Source organism: Stigmatopora argus, chromosome 22 (genome assembly GCF_051989625.1).
Source record: "Stigmatopora argus isolate UIUO_Sarg chromosome 22, RoL_Sarg_1.0, whole genome shotgun sequence".
Lineage (NCBI taxonomy): Eukaryota > Metazoa > Chordata > Actinopteri > Syngnathiformes > Syngnathidae > Stigmatopora > Stigmatopora argus.
In genome coordinates, this window is record NC_135408.1 from 1908781 (window position 1) to 1926454 (window position 17674).

At 39.6% G+C, this 17674-nt stretch overlaps 1 protein-coding gene across 2 annotated transcripts in view; it reads left to right on the forward strand.

Moving 5' to 3' along the window:
- The first annotated feature begins 481 nt into the window (after positions 1 to 481).
- drd1b (dopamine receptor D1b) overlaps positions 482 to 17674 on the forward strand; it is a 170850-nt gene continuing 153657 nt past the window's right edge. The window contains exons 1-2 of one of the 2 annotated variants that reach the window (XR_013298078.1): positions 482 to 787; positions 920 to 4598. Coding sequence is in view for 1 of the 2 variants with exons in the window: in XM_077592147.1 (XP_077448273.1) it covers positions 1501 to 2868 (1368 nt within the window). In the remaining variant the exon portion in view is untranslated. Of the gene's footprint in view, positions 788 to 919; positions 9151 to 17674 lie in introns of those variants that run through there. The other variant, XM_077592147.1, reaches the window with a different exon arrangement.

Here is a 17674-nt window from a genome sequence, read left to right on the forward strand (position 1 = left end):
AAGTGGTTCAGATGTATATACATATATATAAAATAAATAAATTCCTTCTTCTCATTTCGTATGTCCACTAAATGGCGCTATTGTGCCTCTTATTTTCCAGGTTAATTTCAGACCTTTTAGCACCTTTGTAGCATCACAGCCCCTTTTAGTAGGAGTCAGAATACCACAACAAATGCCATATTCTTGAATATAATGAGCGACTTAGTATGCGGGAACTTGCAAGGGCGAGCATGACCTTTATTTTTTAAAAATGTCGTTACATCGATAATAAAAGTATGGTTGGGTGGTGTGTTTCTCACGCCAGCCTAATGATTAAAGTTGAGGTGCTAAATTCTGTCATAAATGGAATAGATTACTCTGGTGCCTTTGTGCTGTTTTTGCCCTTATCGCCACCTCCTCACTCATAACCTTCCCCCCTCCTCACCCCCATGGATGGTGGGATTGTGCGGCAGTGAGTAGAGAGAGAGAGAGAGAGACACGCGCACCTCACGGTGAGCCCCCACAGTTGATTCCACTGCCTCTAAGACAGCAAGAAAGGATCGCCTTCCCGAAAATACAAAGAAATGAACAAAGAATAACAAGAAGAAGGAATAAAATTGGAGCGTTGAAAGGAAGAACTGTCTACGGTGGAGCGCAAATGTACGCGTGGGTGCGAGGCGCACGCTGAATATACGCTGAAGAATGCAAGCCAGAACATCATGACGGTCCCAAATATCTTTATATCATGGACTTTTTTTTTCATCCCCCCAAACGGATTTACGTAACTATACAAGGAAACATTTAAAAGGTAAGACTGTCATTTCGGGAAAATGACCTTGATGGAGGATTATGACAAGCCGCCACTTTAAAAAAAATGCTTTCAACTTAATATTTTTTCATAATATAAGTATCTGACTTTTTTTTTTAAACTCTCACCCAGGTGGGAGCACTGGCTGGCTTTTACCAATCTCCAGTGAAAGACATTGAGGAATATAACAGACAGCAGCAGTGGGTTTCGATCCAGGGGCCCAATATAGTCAAGTGGAAACGCCTGGAGTACCATTAAACAAATCAGATAAATGTACTGCGAAAGCCGTCGATAGCCGTTATTGACTAGGTGCTATATAAGGTTAATGACTGGACTGAGCAGCCAGGACTCGACACAGCCTGGCAGCAAACGTGGTTGGGGACTTTTCCCAGAAGGTTGACAGTATAGTAATAACAGCCTTTTTTTGCATTTTTTTGAATGCACCATGTAATGGACGTGCTTCTCATTGGGCCAATGTGTGTCGAGTGTTGACTGTTTCCAAGTTTTTCAACGGCGAAAACGAGGATGGCGGTTTCGACCTGGTGCCTATGGGCGACGGGGGAAGCGGATAGGGGACAGCCGACCTTTTGGTCCTGAGATAAGTCCCTGGTGCGGCTGGAGCAGGCCGGGGGGATGTGATGGGGTGACGGCTCACGCCTCCCCACCCCAATCCCTAAAATCCCACCCACCCAGGATAAAGTGTCGCTGAAACAATGGATCACAATTTCACAACGGTTCATGACGGCAGACAACTGGTACTCGAGCGTGACTCCTCCAAACGGTTTCTGACGGGATGCTTCCTCTCCCTCCTCATCTTCACAACGCTGCTGGGCAACACGCTGGTGTGCGTTGCTGTCACCAAGTTCCGGCACCTGCGCTCCAAGGTCACCAACTTCTTCGTCATCTCCTTGGCCATCTCAGATCTTCTGGTAGCCATCCTTGTGATGCCTTGGAAGGCCGCAACAGAGATAGTAGGTTTCTGGCCTTTCGGCACCTTTTGTAATGTTTGGGTGGCATTTGACATCATGTGCTCCACCGCCTCTATCTTGAATCTCTGCGTGATCAGCGTGGATCGTTACTGGGCCATCTCCAGTCCATTCCGCTATGAGCGTAAAATGACTCCCAGGGTGGCGTGTCTGATGATTAGCGTGGCATGGACGCTGTCCGTTCTCATCTCCTTCATTCCGGTTCAATTGAACTGGCACAAAGCTCAGACCACGAGCTACGCCAATCTAAATGGAACATACCAAGCCGAGCTACCACCCGACAACTGCGACTCCAGCCTCAACCGTTCTTATGCCATTTCTTCGTCGCTCATCAGCTTCTACATCCCCGTGGCCATCATGATTGTCACGTACACCCGCATCTACCGCATCGCCCAAAAACAGATAAGGAGGATATCTGCCCTAGAGAGGGCAGCAGAGAGTGCCAAAAACCGCCACAGCAGCATGGGCAACACGTCCACCATGGAAAGCGAGAGTTCGTTCAAAATGTCATTCAAGCGAGAAACCAAAGTGTTGAAGACGCTTTCAGTCATCATGGGTGTGTTTGTGTGCTGCTGGATGCCCTTCTTCATCCTCAACTGCATGGTTCCCTTCTGCGAGACCAACCTCTCCGACGACGCAAACGACTTCCATTGCATCAGCCCGACCACCTTCGACGTGTTTGTGTGGTTCGGCTGGGCCAACTCGTCGCTCAATCCCGTCATCTACGCCTTCAATGCCGACTTCCGCAAGGCCTTCTCAATCCTGCTAGGCTGCCACCGCCTCTGCCCCGGCAGCAACAACATCGAGATCCTCACCATCAACAACAACGCCGACGCGTACCAGCCAAAAAGCCACATTCCAAAGGAGGGACAACATACGGTGGGCTGCGTGATTCCCCACAGCATCCTATGTCAGGAGGAGGAGTTACAGAAGCTGGATGGAAGCATCATGGATGAGATGGAGGTAGGTGTAGTAAACAATGCCTTGGACAATCTTTACCCGGCAGTATCGGGGAATTTAGACAGTGACATGGAGATCACTTTGGAAAAGATCAACCCCATAACGCAAAATGGACAGCATAACATGTCCTGTTGAACACTCGATCAAGACATCTTGCCTGACAGCGATATAGTGAGTGTGTTAATTCATGCAGGACCTTCTGACTGTCTACATAAAAACAAACAAAAAATACTGAATGTTTCCAAGTAAAAGGCACTTTATCTCTTGCAAACACACTGCAAAATTGTGACGCGTGAATGCTGACATTCACACATTCACATGCACATGGATGCTGTTTTTCTATATTTAAGATGCGTACGTTACATCCTGCATAAAACAGATGGACCTTAAACAGTACATAACGCAGAGGAAATGTAGAAAACTGTTAGCAAAATGTGTTGTTTAATGCAGTTGACATCTTGTTATGTTTTTTAATTGCAGTAAAATTAGGGCATTTTTTTCTTTGGATAGTTAAAACCTTTGCAGGAAGCCAAAAGATTAAAGGTCAGTGTGGATTTTTTAATTTAGTTTTTTGGGGTTACAACCACACGTATTTGGTAATTATATTGGACAAAGCATGTTTTTTTAAAAATATTATTTTGTTATTATTTAACCAGCCTAAAGTCTCTAAAAAGCCATGTACAGTGAACTCGTGTGTATTTGTGGTTTGTCATTTAATAATTACCATTTCAGTGATTTTTTTTCTGTGTTTAACAAAGTTCTTGTTCTTTGCTGAAAAAGTCACCTATTTGCTGCTTTCCATGTTTCCTGGAAAAATACCCTATTTACTGATTTGTCTGCACTTTGGTGCCATTTTATGAATTCTTAGTGTCAAGGAACAGAGGTTCATTTTGAAAAAAAGTAGTACTGGCCCAATGAAAATGAAATCCGCATGGACTACCAACAGTGGGGGATTCACTGTAAACCAGCAATTATAATGCACACATGCTGATTTTTTTTACATTTGTCGAGGTAGAAATACAAGAAGCTAGCTGTCTACATTGCAGTTGCAAATTTATCATTGGTTTTGTGCTATGCGATTTTGGTGACATGTAATATGAAGTCATCCTACCCATTTAAGGAAAGGGAAAATCGCACCACAAAATAAACAATAGAGATTTTCAAGTACACCATTTCCTAACTTTGATTGGAAGTGTGTAAATTGCTCCAATTAGAGATCGTCAGTATGCGTGTGCCGCCTCGTGGTGTAGATCAGTGTTTCCCAACCACTGTCCCGCCCCACACTGGTGTGACGTGAGCAATGGTCAGGTGTGCGGCGGGAAATTGCAAGAAGTCATACAATAATATTCAGAGAGAGAAATGAAAACGAAAATAACGACATTAAAATTGAAATATACCAAGATTAAAATCAAAATATGATGAACATTAAATTGTAGATTATACTATTACAAGATTCAAATTGTGAAACAGTCATTTAGTTGCTTATTTTTCTCTAACATGAACCAGAAGTTGTTTGGTTTCTAGCACATCAACTTTTGCCAACGTCAAGTCTGTAGGAGCTCAATATTTTTTTAACATAATATTAGGAGAGTGAAGTCATATTTGGAGAAAAGTCATAAAATGATATGATTAAAAATATGACATTACTTATTTTGCATCACTCGAACTGGAGGTTGTTTAGGGTCTGCAGACATCAACTTTTGGTGGCATTAGGTCAGGGTGAAAAAAATTGATTTTTGAGTAATTTTGGAGGTTTATGTGATTCCTGCTGATAAAACTTTGATGAGAATGACTATTGTTAATATAGGCGACATAGTTTGAAGTTAAAAGATTATCAGATTGTGATTTTTTTTCAGTGCAAAAGGGTGCCGCAGCTCAAAAAAGGTTGGGAAACACTGGTGTAGAGGTTCACTCATGTGACTTTGTTGTGGGCCGGCACGGGCTCGATTCCTACTGGTGGTGGTATGATTAGGACTGCGGATAGTCATTTGTCTCTCTGTGTGCCCTGTGTGTGCCTTTCTCCCGAAGACAGCTGGGTTAGGCTCCAGAAACCCCCACAATGGTTTCGAGGATGGATGGTGTGTTACCTTTAATCTTTTTAAGTGTCATGTCTGTGATAATGTTCACTCGGTACCAGATTGTTACCATGAATGCTTCTAAAAAATTTCGTCCCATAGATTTATTGATCCACTTCCCTGTTATCCTTTCTCGTAATATATAGAGTAAGAAGTCTATTCCAGATACCACATTTCATTAAAAAAACTCGAGCCTCTACCTTCATTGAGTTTCTTGCTCTCTTAATCCCGAAATAGGGGTGGATTCCCTGCTTCAGATTCTTCCCTTCTCACGTTCAAAGTTTTTCTGTTTTAAATACTACCAGTCCTTACATGTACGTAAATCTGCTAAATGAAACAACATAAATCTGTAACATGATGGAGAAGGAAGAGTGCACTCAATTTTAAACAAAATCAAGGTAACTTTTCGCAAAATGTGTAACTATTAGACTTCTTAGATGGCTTGATCCTGGAGACGTGCTGAGATCTCCCCGTAATTTTGGAAACATGCTGTGTTCTCAGTATGGTGACAACGACCAATCAGTGTGCTTAATATGTCATTATTCCTCATACAACAGTCAATCGATAATTGACATTGGCTTCTAAATTCAATAAAACAGGTTCAAAGTAATACGGTTGCAGCATGTTCTGAAGGCCGTTATAATCTCCTATGTAAAATGATATGGTGTTCTTTATGAATGTCGTTTGAAAAACGATTAAATAATGATGTATGGGATTCTATGAAGATAAAATCCTAATGAATTAGAATTTTGATGTTACAGTGAACCTCCCTGTTTACGAGGAACAGAGACCGAGCCCAGCAGTGAGCAGCAAAATGTATTCAAATTGCCGATAAATGCCAAAAGATGTTGCTAATTAAAATACTGCAATTCACTTCTGCACGAAACCAAATTAAAATGGATTTTACTCTGACCTAAGCGCAAAAACAAACATTTCAGGTTAAAGTACCCACCAGAAATCATTGAGGAGGCAAAATTTTGTATGCATAACTGTGAGAATGAAAAGAAGGCAAAAACAATTTGTAAGTCAGTAGTGAACACAAACTAAACTATCATCAAGTTGGAAAAAAAAAGAGAACATTTTTACCTTAATTTAATTTTTTTAAATTTTTATAATTTTAACTTAATGTAATTAACACAATAAAATGAGCAAGGCATTCTTTGTGGCAACTGAGCTTGGTTTCCTGAAATGTCTTGATAATTAAAAAAGTGGTCATTTTAAATGTTTTTAGAATAAAAATTGATAACAAAAAACAAACATTTTTTGTTGTTGCTCATTATAGAAAACAAAATTCATATTTTAATATTTTGGTTTTGTTCATGGCGGCCCCGTGAGCCAGTAGTTAGTGTGCCGGCCTCAGAGTTATGGGGTCGAGGGTTCGATCCCAGGTGGATCCCTACTGTGTGGAGTTTGCATGTTCTCCCCGGGCTTGTGTGGGTTTTATCTGGGCACTCTGGTTTCCTCCCACAAGTAGGGTAGGCTGGTTGAACACTCTAAATTGCCCCTAGGTCTGAGTGTTAGCGTGAATGGTTATCCATCTCCTTGTGCCTGCGATTGGGTGGCCACCAATTCAGGATGTCCTCTGCCTGGTGCCTGAAGTCAGCTGGGATAGGCTCCAGCACCCCCCACATCCCTTACGACAATAAGCGGTTCAGAAAATGAATGAATAAATGAATGGTTTTGTTCATTTTAATTTATAGCTCACATCCAACTCGACATTCTGGGGAGCCTTCACTTTGCTATAAACCTAATCCTAATCTGTCCACATATTCCCTTTGATTGGTTTAAAAAACATCCTAGATTGGGGTTGGAGGTTGCTTTGGCCTCCACTGCACAGCTTGTTTAAAAAAAAAAAATTCTTTAAATGAACGGTTACATTTGACTTTCACTTTCATGTCAACTAACGCGGTCAAAATCGATGAATATTAGTTTATGAGTGACTAGCACCCCTTGAGGAACAATGTGGTACTGTTACCAAAATCACACAAAGCACCAAATGAAAGAAAACATAGCCCTACCAAAGTCGGGGTTGATATATTGGTGTATTTTTGCAGGCAAGCTCAAATACATCTATCTGATTCAAATGTATTTGGGTACAGGTTAGTACATAGTCTGTCAGTATTCGCTGAAAAGGTTGCCCTAATCACGGGAAGAGGAAAGACCATCCGATACAAAGCAATTGTTCTTGAATGCGGCATTTGATTTTCCTGTGTTGGAAAATCCAATGCTGTCCATGCGGGCAACGTTGGGAGCTTGTAGTTCAATATGTGGCACACAAGCAGCTCATTGTCCTTTCTGCCTTGTCCTCCTCTCATGCTGCTCTGTTGTCTGAACATGGATTAGCAGGCATTTGCTGTCAGCTCATTTCAATTTCAAACAGCCCTAATTATCTTTTGAGTGCCACTACTTCATATATCTTCCTTGATTTTGGAGGATCTGATGTCAGACCAAATAAGAGCACGTGCACAGTGTGTCAGGAGGAATGAGAATGGCCGAGAAAGCGCTTCGGACAACATTCTCTCTTCCTCCTTCTCACTCTACTCACTCACTTTCCCCTTAGCTGCCTCTATTGCCCTGATGAGCCCTCCCAGATGTTAACACCGTTAAAGTTAATATTTAACAGACAAGGCCCACTTTTTCTCAGCTGTATTCGGTGTCATGGCACTGATTCAAAGCTTGCCAATATTTCGGGAGGAACTGTTAATGCTCTAAAGATGATGTGAAGGGGATCTTAATGCAGTTTTTTTAAATGAATAGAAACTTAGAAACACGAGGCCATCGTAGAACCTTTAGAAGAGATCAAGATTTTATTTTTTTATTTGGGTGTCGTTGTGTTCTTTTAATAACTTACAGATAATAAATCCAGATACTGGAGGAAACTTGGAAATATCTTAAATATCCTTCTATCATCCACAGTGGGAGATGTTTGTGTAAGTTTTTATTGCAGGTTCTATGTTTTGCAGTACACGCCAAGTCATTTTGCCATGTTATTGTCCGTGGTACATTACCTCACCATCAAATGTCTATCTTCCCAGTTGGCAGAATTTAACCTTCAATGTTTTTTTCCATTTTGTACATGTCAGATGACTGTAAAACTGTGAAGGTGATTTTCTCCAACATTTACTCACATTCTAACCAGTTTTTATCCAATCCTGTGAATCCTACATTTTTATTTCCTACTTGGTAGGAATGCCAAAGAAGCTTAAAAACGTTTTTGTTCCATTGTTGGGTAAATTGGTGCAGATTGTCAGACTCCAGTAACTCAATAAACTCGAGAAACATTGATCGGATTCAGCTTACCAAGGAAATAATCTAATTTCAAGTGGCATTTATTTGTACGTATTCTATTCTGGAGGTCCCACTCTAGTGACTTGACATTTTTCTGGAATTAATCAGTGTTTTTTTGTATGTTTTCTTCCTGCTATCTACTGTGCTACCTTATTTCAATCCCCAATTTAGTTTATATTTGTCATCTATTTCCAATTTCTCCAATCGAGAATATTGCTTTTTTTACTGAAACAAATTTAAAGCATTAGATTAAATGGCCCAACTCCAAAAACAGCAATAATTTCTGAGTTTCCTGCTTCACCATTTTCTTATTTGCCTGTTTGCATATATTTGCATACTCTAAATGTTGTCTCAAACCGCAAATTCCCTTTTGGTATATTTCGGCTGTACGTTGAAGCCCCCCGGCCTCACCTTGATAATTCAATGAGTCATTCGCGCACACATCACAACCATGATTCGGAAGACAAGCGATGTCAGACGGCAGCCCTCTCTAGTAAGAAGTATCTTTTTATCATCCCACATGCCCTCCAGTTAGGAGTTAGTGACAGAAAAATGTCGACCAATCAGAACAGATGTTTGACAACCTAAGCAAAGCTACAATGCCTGACTGCCAGTCTTAAAACATGGGACTCCTTCTCACTCTCTTAAAGGCCAAAGGTAAAGCACTAGAATTTTGTTGTACTGGCTCCTGTAAAATAACACCAGAAAAATACACTAACGGCAGTATTTACATGAGAGTGATTTGGGGATTATGTATTAGAATATGATGTTATTTTTTTTCAAATTGTCACTTTTCTGCTTTCGTGACCAACACAAGTGCTTTTATCTTAAATGAAAACTGTAGCAAATGCCTGTTTATCTTCTCCTTCATTCTTGCCCAAAATGCAGGATGCCGTTGAATATTTATGAATATTTATTTACTTGTTTCTGGTGTTCTTTCATGAAATTGATGTCAAAGACTATACAGATTTAATATTGTATTAAGCGAAACATAGATGATGTGCTCTTCTTGTAAAAACAAATAAATAAATATGTCTGAATCTTTTCTTTTGCATACCTGCTTTGTAAATTGTGATAATTTGTGCTCGTGTGTACTACAAGTCCACCCAGTTTCTATATTCAGCATTTTGTTTTATATTCAGGTGGTATCGGGAGTTTCCTCTCCGTTCGTTTTAGGTCGTCTGAAGAATTAGACTTCATGTAATTCTCAGTTAATATAGGATTTGTCTTTTCTTTACAAAAATGAACATTTCGGAGTGAACCGAGACACTGAGCCTGATATGAACATCTACGCGAGTTCTTTAAAATTTGTGTTTAAATCATTAATTGACCAAGTTGTTATTGCAAAACATTACTTCTTATCTACTGCGGTTTTATGCACATGTAGCTGTTGAACTGCGCAAATTCACCTAAAAAGTCTGGATTGCTTTGCAAAATAATCTTTTCAGAATGACATACATTTTCCCAATGTTCTTCAATAGCTTTGTACTAAACAGGTTGTTCTGTAAATTAAATTTTGTAATACATTTTTAAAAATGATTTTACTACGAATTATTTTGTTTCTTGTTGCCTTTAACTTACTGTAGTACTGCCTTTTGCATATCAATTTCAACTGGAAATGTTGGCATTGGAGATGAAATTTCAATATCACCCAATAAGAATACAAAAAAATTACAAAAAAACATTTTTTTCTTTTACTGAATTTTCTGCTTAACAAATAAAAGGATAGTATATCACGTCAGGCCTTGCACCCTTCAATTACTCTGAAAACGGCCCACCAAGAAAAAGTGTCCATAGGTGTGAATAAGAGTGCAATCAGTTGTTTGTCTATACAGTCATACCTTGAGATACGAGCTTAATGCGTTCCGGGACTGAGCTCTTATGTCAATTTGCTCATATCTTAAATAAACGTTTCCCATAGAAATGAACTAAATACAAATTAATTCGTTCCCACCCTCTGAATCCCCCCTCTAAAAACAGGATATTAAATTGGAAAAACATATTTTTATTTGTTGTAATTCACCATCTTCCTACAGAGTAACAAATAACTAGTGGTTATGATGTTTAATAATAAAATGAGGCATTATTCAATACAACGGGGAGTTCGCTGATGAGAGAGCGAGAGAGAGAGAGAGAGAGAGAGAGAGAGAGAGAGATTTGACGGATGCGCTCGTAAAGTAACAAACTTTAAATTTACCTTCAATGAACTTAGATTCCTATACACACACACACTTAAAAAAAGTTTTAATCTTACGTTACACTAAATTTAAACATTCTTGCACAATAACCAAGGCAAAGAGGTTAATGTATTCCACTGTGGCTTTCGAGGCGAACTTCCTGCTTCTCCATACGTATTGGCGAGCCAGCTCAGTTACGCGTACACTACTCATGTTTTTCAATTATTTTGTGCTTAATATCGATCATCATCATACGCCTTTTCTTCGCACTATCCTTCATTGCACCGGCTCGCTTTGGAGCCTTAGGGATTTCCTTAATTCTGCACTGACTTAACGCAAAAAAACACGGACGAAATGCAACGCTCCGCCCAGTGCTCATAAAGATATTTGCACGAGGGCGATGCAGCGAAAAAGACTGGCCACCTGGGTGTCTCGAATGCTCATATCTCAAAATTTCTCTCGTATCTCAAGGTAAATATTTGCTCGGAATTTTACTCGTATCTCAAATTCCTCGTATGTTGGGGCACTCGTATGTCGAAGTATTACTTTACTATCATCCTTCACCTCTTCACGGCTTCAACAATCGTGGCTTCAGTATATCGCATTTTTTATATTAAGTATCCAAATAAAACATCATAATAAAAATGTCAACATTCATGCTAAAACCCGCAAGCAGAAGACACTTCCCTCTCTTCCACTTGCCAGAAAAAAATGGCGGAAGACAGAAGACCGCCACTTAACTGCTCCGAAGTAGAAAATTGACAGGCAGCGGGCGGTGGCTGTCGCTTTTATCTGGAAATAGAGCTCTCCGGGTGAACTGGACGGCAGGCAGCCTTGGTGAGTGTGGATTTTTTTCGGAAATGCGAGCCCCAGGCGACCATATAGCGGACGACGTCGCCCTTAGCCAAAAATAGAGCTCGCTCAGCTGACTGGATGGCAGGGAGCTGATGTTGGAATTTCCCAGAAATGTTTCAAAGTGCAAGCTCCAGAGGAGCAAAGTTGAAGTTTAGCCCCCCCAAAAAAGAATACCGGCAATATAGATGAATAACGTGATCTTAGTATTTTGAGAAATCGACAAGAAATGTTAAATATGGCTCACAGTTTCATTGATGAAAACATGGTTATAGCCATTAAATATTGCAATCGACTTGACAGTGTGATGTCCTTGTACAAAAGCATATTTGTAGAAAAAAAGAAATAGTGGTCACGATTCCCCATCAACATCTTCCTTGTGCACCAAAAACCTCTCGCAAAAGCTCCTCTACGGTGCCTCCTGAAGATTCCATCGATGATCCAATGCCTCTCGAATCTGACGAAAAAGACTTGGACTACAGCTCCAAATAACCCTTTCTTTGGATTTAATTCAAGCTGACAGGTCCAGGTCGCGTCCAGAGAGACAAATGACCATCAGCACTCCCATTCATACCGCTGGAATTGAGCCCGCGTCTGCCCGCAACGAAGTCAGGGGAGTGAACCTCTACACTACGAGGTGGCTTATTTTTATTTTTTTTAAGTTCATAAAAGTGCACCCTATAAGTGATGTATGGTAGCAATAATAGGGGTGATCCTACTTTGTGGTTATTGCGGCCATGTCTGGTCCACATTCTCTGCGAAACTCGAGGGATTACTGTACATGCTTTGCAATTGGATGTGCCCAGTCCAGGGTGGACAGCATTTCTTACGCAGGCATCTAACTGACTTGTTCGCCAATGAGGACAATGGCTACTAAAAATACATGTGTGTATGTTGTACCTTTGACACTGTCTGGCTAGGGGAAGATTAGGTCACTGTTTTGGATCGATGTGGATTGATTTGAATCAATGACATGGTATTTCTCTTTTCTCTCTCTTTTTATTTTTTCTCAATTCACGCTCCCTCAACAAGCTGTTCTGGCTGCCTCGCATTTGCATTTGCATAAGTTGACAGCCACTTGACAGCTGATACAGTGTTATACCACCACCTTCTACACACCGCCACCACTCCAGGCTCATTTGTTACTTAAATAAGACACACTTGCGCTTCCTTTGCTGTGGCTAATGATGCATAAATGAACAGCTATCGCAACATTTTAGATAGCATTAATCTTTGTACTTGTACATTGACTACATTATAGGGCTAAAAATATGTATAGGAGTGTAAAAAGTAGAAATAGGGAAAAAAAGCAAAACCCTGCCAATGAGTGAACTTTATTTTTATATATCTGACCCAATTTCACACAGACAATATGACATGTGGTATTGTGCAAATGTGTTAGCATAAAAAGTAAACACGTAAAAAACACATACATGACTTAAATAGGAATTATTACATGAGAAATATATACTGAAAATCGAATAAAGAGCAACAGAAATCATTTAAAAACAAATGGTAAATTAGACTGAATGATTTCCTTGAATTGCAATATTTTCTCCATAAAGTAACACATTAGGGAAGCAGTCACAGGCAAAAGAGTATTTTTTGTGTGTTTATCGCAGTGTTTAAATGTATATTCATTAAATATGCAACAGAAAAATAGAATATAATGAAAATATAATGAGTGGTTCAGAAAATGAGACGAGATCTATATTTTACACATGTACTTTCATTGAACTTTCATAAATTCTATTCTCAAATATGCATATTACTATTAAAATGTTGTGAATGAACTGTATGGGTCAATATAAGGCCGCCTCGGGGTGTAGAGGTTCACTCGCCTGACTTCGGTGCGGGCAGGTGCGGGTTCAATTCCCCCTAGTAGCGATATGATTAGGATTGCGGATGGTCGTTTGTCTCTGAGGATGGGTGTTATGGAAGATGAATGAATGCATGTTCAAAATAAATAAAATTTGAATCCCATAATTTTTTATAAACCCTCTAAAAATGAGATGTAAAGTAGTACCCCATGTGCATGGTTCTCCCCACCGCCCAAGCATATATAAATTCATGCCCAGCCAAGTGCATGTTGGCCATCTGAGCTAGGCATAGTAGCGAAATTCAAAGCTGGGACTTTAATTATTAATATCTTGGTTTAATGCTGAATTTGTTCTGCTCAAATCGCCATCAAACCTCTACACATTTAAGAAGCATATTCTCAAATCCACAAGTAGATTTTTTTTTCATTTTCTGAACCGCTTTATCCTAATTAGAGTCGCGAGGGGGGGGGGGGGGGGTGCTGGAACACACTTCCAGTTGACTTCGGGCCAGAGGCGGGGGACACCCTGAAACCCACGCAAGCCCAGGAAGAATGTTTTCTGGTGTCAGAATGATGGACAAAAGGTTAAGAAATTCTCTTTACACTTGAGGTCTGTATTCATCATCACAGCTCAGGTGTATCAGTGTGGAGTGTGCATATTCTCTTTGCACTTACCATATTTTCTCGCATACCAGCCGTTTTTGTCGCTCAAAAAAATGATCACTTAATCCAGGGTATGGCTTATATGTGCATAAATTAGACTTCAAATGCACAACACTGCAAGGTGACAAAGACGAAACGCCATAACGCAAGACAATGCGACCGATACGGTAATTTATTTCAAAATAGAGAAAAGATAAACAGATAAAACGCTAAACAGAATTAATTTTGACTTCTATGAATGAAATTCAAGAAAAAACAAAAACATATCTTGCATAAAACGTGAAAAAATTCACTCACTTTTGCCTGCCACTGCTCGTTTAGGGTTTCACCATCTTACCGTAGTTAAACGTGCTCTGACTGGCCAGATGGGTAGCCTTGATAGATGTGCTCGTAGGGTTTACCATGTTAACACATCCCAGTAGTTGTTAAGGCTGATTGAAGGTCTTGCGGTTGATCATTAAAATATCAGCCTTGTTACAAGCGTAATATGCATCTCATGCTATTATTGCACCCAGAGACTTGGTAAACACTAGACCGCTATGGACACACTTCCTGGTAATTCCTTTTTGAATTTGTCTACGTGCAGGCAACACCCTTTCGGAACACAGAAAGGAAATGATTTTACATCTGTGATTATGAAATAAAACAACACTCAGCTTTGAATTTTTTCTTTTTCTTTTTTGTTTGAAAGTGACAACTATTGCAATAATATGAACCAACGAAAGAATCGAGATATTTTGAAATTAGAACCAATATGGCCGCCACAACATCTTAAACTTCTTGTAACAAATTGTAATTTCTGTCATTAAAAAGCATCAGATTCTCATCAAGATAGACTTTCAAACTGAATAATTTGATATTTAGCATTTACAAAGATAGATAGAAAATTGTGATTCAGGGGGCGTATTATATGAGAGAAATGGTAAAATTCAACGATTTTTAGGCAATTTTAAGGGTACGCCTTATACGGGGAGGTAGCTTATATGCGAGAAATGTGTTTTATGTGTTTTTCAGGAAGGATTCCAAAAATGTGCTTCTGGTTAAATAGGCAACAGTTGTTAAAATTCTGGTTGCAGCTGTATAGACATGCTGCCAAATCCCATAGATGGATATTCAAGCAATCCTGGACAGAGAGGTCAGAGTGGAAAGATAGTCAAGGTTAATGATAGACTGCAGGCAGAGAAACCACACATAAACATACAATGTGGTGTTTGTTCGTTTGTGTGTATATGTGTGTGCATGCTGAAATGTGCTTATGTAACGAAACCAGTACCCACTCAGCTCTTTGGTTCTGTCCAAACTGAATTTTTTTCTGGAGTCCTGAGCAGATGACGCACGCTGTCATTATCCTAAATAGATTTTTTTACCTTGCTTTTTTTTCTTTTTTATCTGACATTGAGCAGACAAAATGGTGCTCTGGCAAGTTCCATGATAAAAGGCTGTATGAATGCCTGAGTTGAAAGTATTTAGATTTTGTTGCGCTCATTAGGGCACACTTTGCAATTACATTACTAAAACCAATGCTTTATTTAAAACAAAATCACACTAAAGTCAAATAAGGAGAAAATAGAATTTGCTTCTATTAAATCCATTCTCACTCTTACACATCTTCATGAAGTTAGAAACACACTGCAGTCTCACTTATAAAATTTGAGCAATGTGTCATGTAGTGTCTAAAAATCAATCCAAAAGCGTTTTTTATACCCTTCAATTCAGGGGTAGGGATACTTATGGCTTGGGAGCCATATATGGTAAAAATATGGAAATCAAGTGGTGAGAGAGCTGAGTTCCGAACGCACCAATAGGAGCGCCACGTCGACCCTGGCGTTGACACCACCTCTAGCACCACTTTAATCATAATTTAGTTTTTCATTACTCTTCTGCATGCATAATCTCATTGATACTGATTGATTAGCATCAGCATAACAATGTTGTCAAAAGAATTCAGAGACTGTACTTTAAAAGTGGTGAAATGACAAAAAAAAACACACACATTTTCGTATATTTTTACTTTTCAATTCTGAGAATGGGTCTCAAGAAATAACATTAGAAAATATTAATTGTTTATGGCTCTCTCTGTCAAAAAGGTTCCCGATCCCTGCTTTACTTACTGAAACAGTGGGCATATTTCTATTAAATTAGTCATCCATCCATTTTCTATAGCAATGGTCCTAATCAGGGGCATGGGTGAGCTGAGCAGGCAGTAAGTTCTGGGGTTCTGGGTTCAAATCCAGGTCAGTCCGCCTATCTGGAGTTTGCATGTTCTCCCCGGGCCTGCGTAGGTTTCCTCTGGGTACTCTGGTTTCTTCCCACATTCCAAATACATGCATGGTAGGATGATTGGACACTCTAAATTGCCCCTAGGTATGGGAGTGAGTGTGAATGGTTGTTTGTCTCCTTGTGCCCCTGCGATCGGCTGGCCACCGATTCAGTCAGCTGAGATAGGCTCCAGCACCCTGCGTGACCCTAATGAGGATAAAGCGGTTCAGAAAATGAGATGAGATATGTATACATATATATATGTATATATATATATATATATATATATATATATATATATATATATATATATATATATATATATATATATATATATATATATATATATATATATATATATATATATATATATATATATATATATCCACACACACATGAATTACTTTCGGAAGCCACACGTAAGCGGGCCAGTGTGACGCAGGTGCACTAAAGAATCACTCATTTGTAGTGATCAGCACTGTGTATAACAAGGCAGTACAGGGACACCTCATCAATGTGAGTGCCTTTAGTGATCCTTTATGATTGTAAAACATGCTGGAAGGCGATCAATATGTCTGAAGAAGACACTTCCTTTGTATTTCAAATGTCTTGCCGGGCTGAAAATGACGGGATAGCCCAATCAATCAAGCGAAGTCCAATTAAAAAAAAAGGACATTCACCTGCTGTCAGACTGTGTTCTTGCAAAGTTGTGTAAGTGGTGACTAAGCAAAGAGGAATTATATTAAATGGTGCATTTGATCCCTCTTTGTCAATGGTATTACTCCCAAATGGGCAAAAGATTGAATTTTCCCAAAACTGCGACAGAAGAAAGAATTGGATTGGATTGGATAACTTTATTCATCCCGTATTCAGGATATTTCATTGTGACAGTAGCAAGAAAAGGCATAGTTATAAGTTAGACAGTACAGTCAAAGGCCGCAGAACAACAAAGCAAAAACAAAAAGCACAAAGTACAAAGCAAATCAAAGTCAATGGGATCATTAAGATTCACCAAATCATTAAGACAGAAAAGCAGCAAAAACACAAAACGAGCTATGAGTTTCGGTAGCAAAAACGGATAGGCTCAAAAAGACGTAAAGTTGGACAAAAACTGGAACCACACACAAGAAGTCTTCCACGAGATGGGGAACTTCTGGAGACTGTGACCGAGGTAGAGAATATGCAGAGTCACTCTTCCAAGCTTATCCGCACAGTTCCTCAGTAGTCTGGAGCTGAAGAAAACAGCAGCAGGGCAGAACTCCTCAACTCTGTTGCTGGTAAGCGCCGACAGCTCTTCCATCTTATCCCACGATGGAATGGTTGGTCAGAAGCGTTGCCTCTCCTCCTGGCACTTTTGTCCAGCTCCGAAACTCCGGTGGCACCGAGGTGTTGCTCCTTCTGCTGCGTATTGTAACAGCTAGTCCCATGTGTGTGACAGCGTAGGCATGGCTGAATGGTTCCAAAACAAAAAGAAGTAGCCAAAAGAAACCAGGCTAACAGAACAAGAAAAGTTGTAAAAACATTAAAGTAAAAAGTATAAAGTACAAAGTATAATATTAAAATGTAATTAAAAAAAGATAGAAGGGCTGTAAAACACAAAAAACAGTGTACAGAGCTACTCCGACTGGCTCCCGCGTGAACGGCACCATCTTGGAACGATTCTGTGACTTTAAAATCAAAATGTTATTAATTTAAAGAAAAGTAAAAACAATTTTGTTCCAGTTTTGTGGGAGGAAGGTTTACGTTTGCTGGATCAGATATTATATACACATACTACACACAGGGTAAGAAAAGTAATCACACGCTTG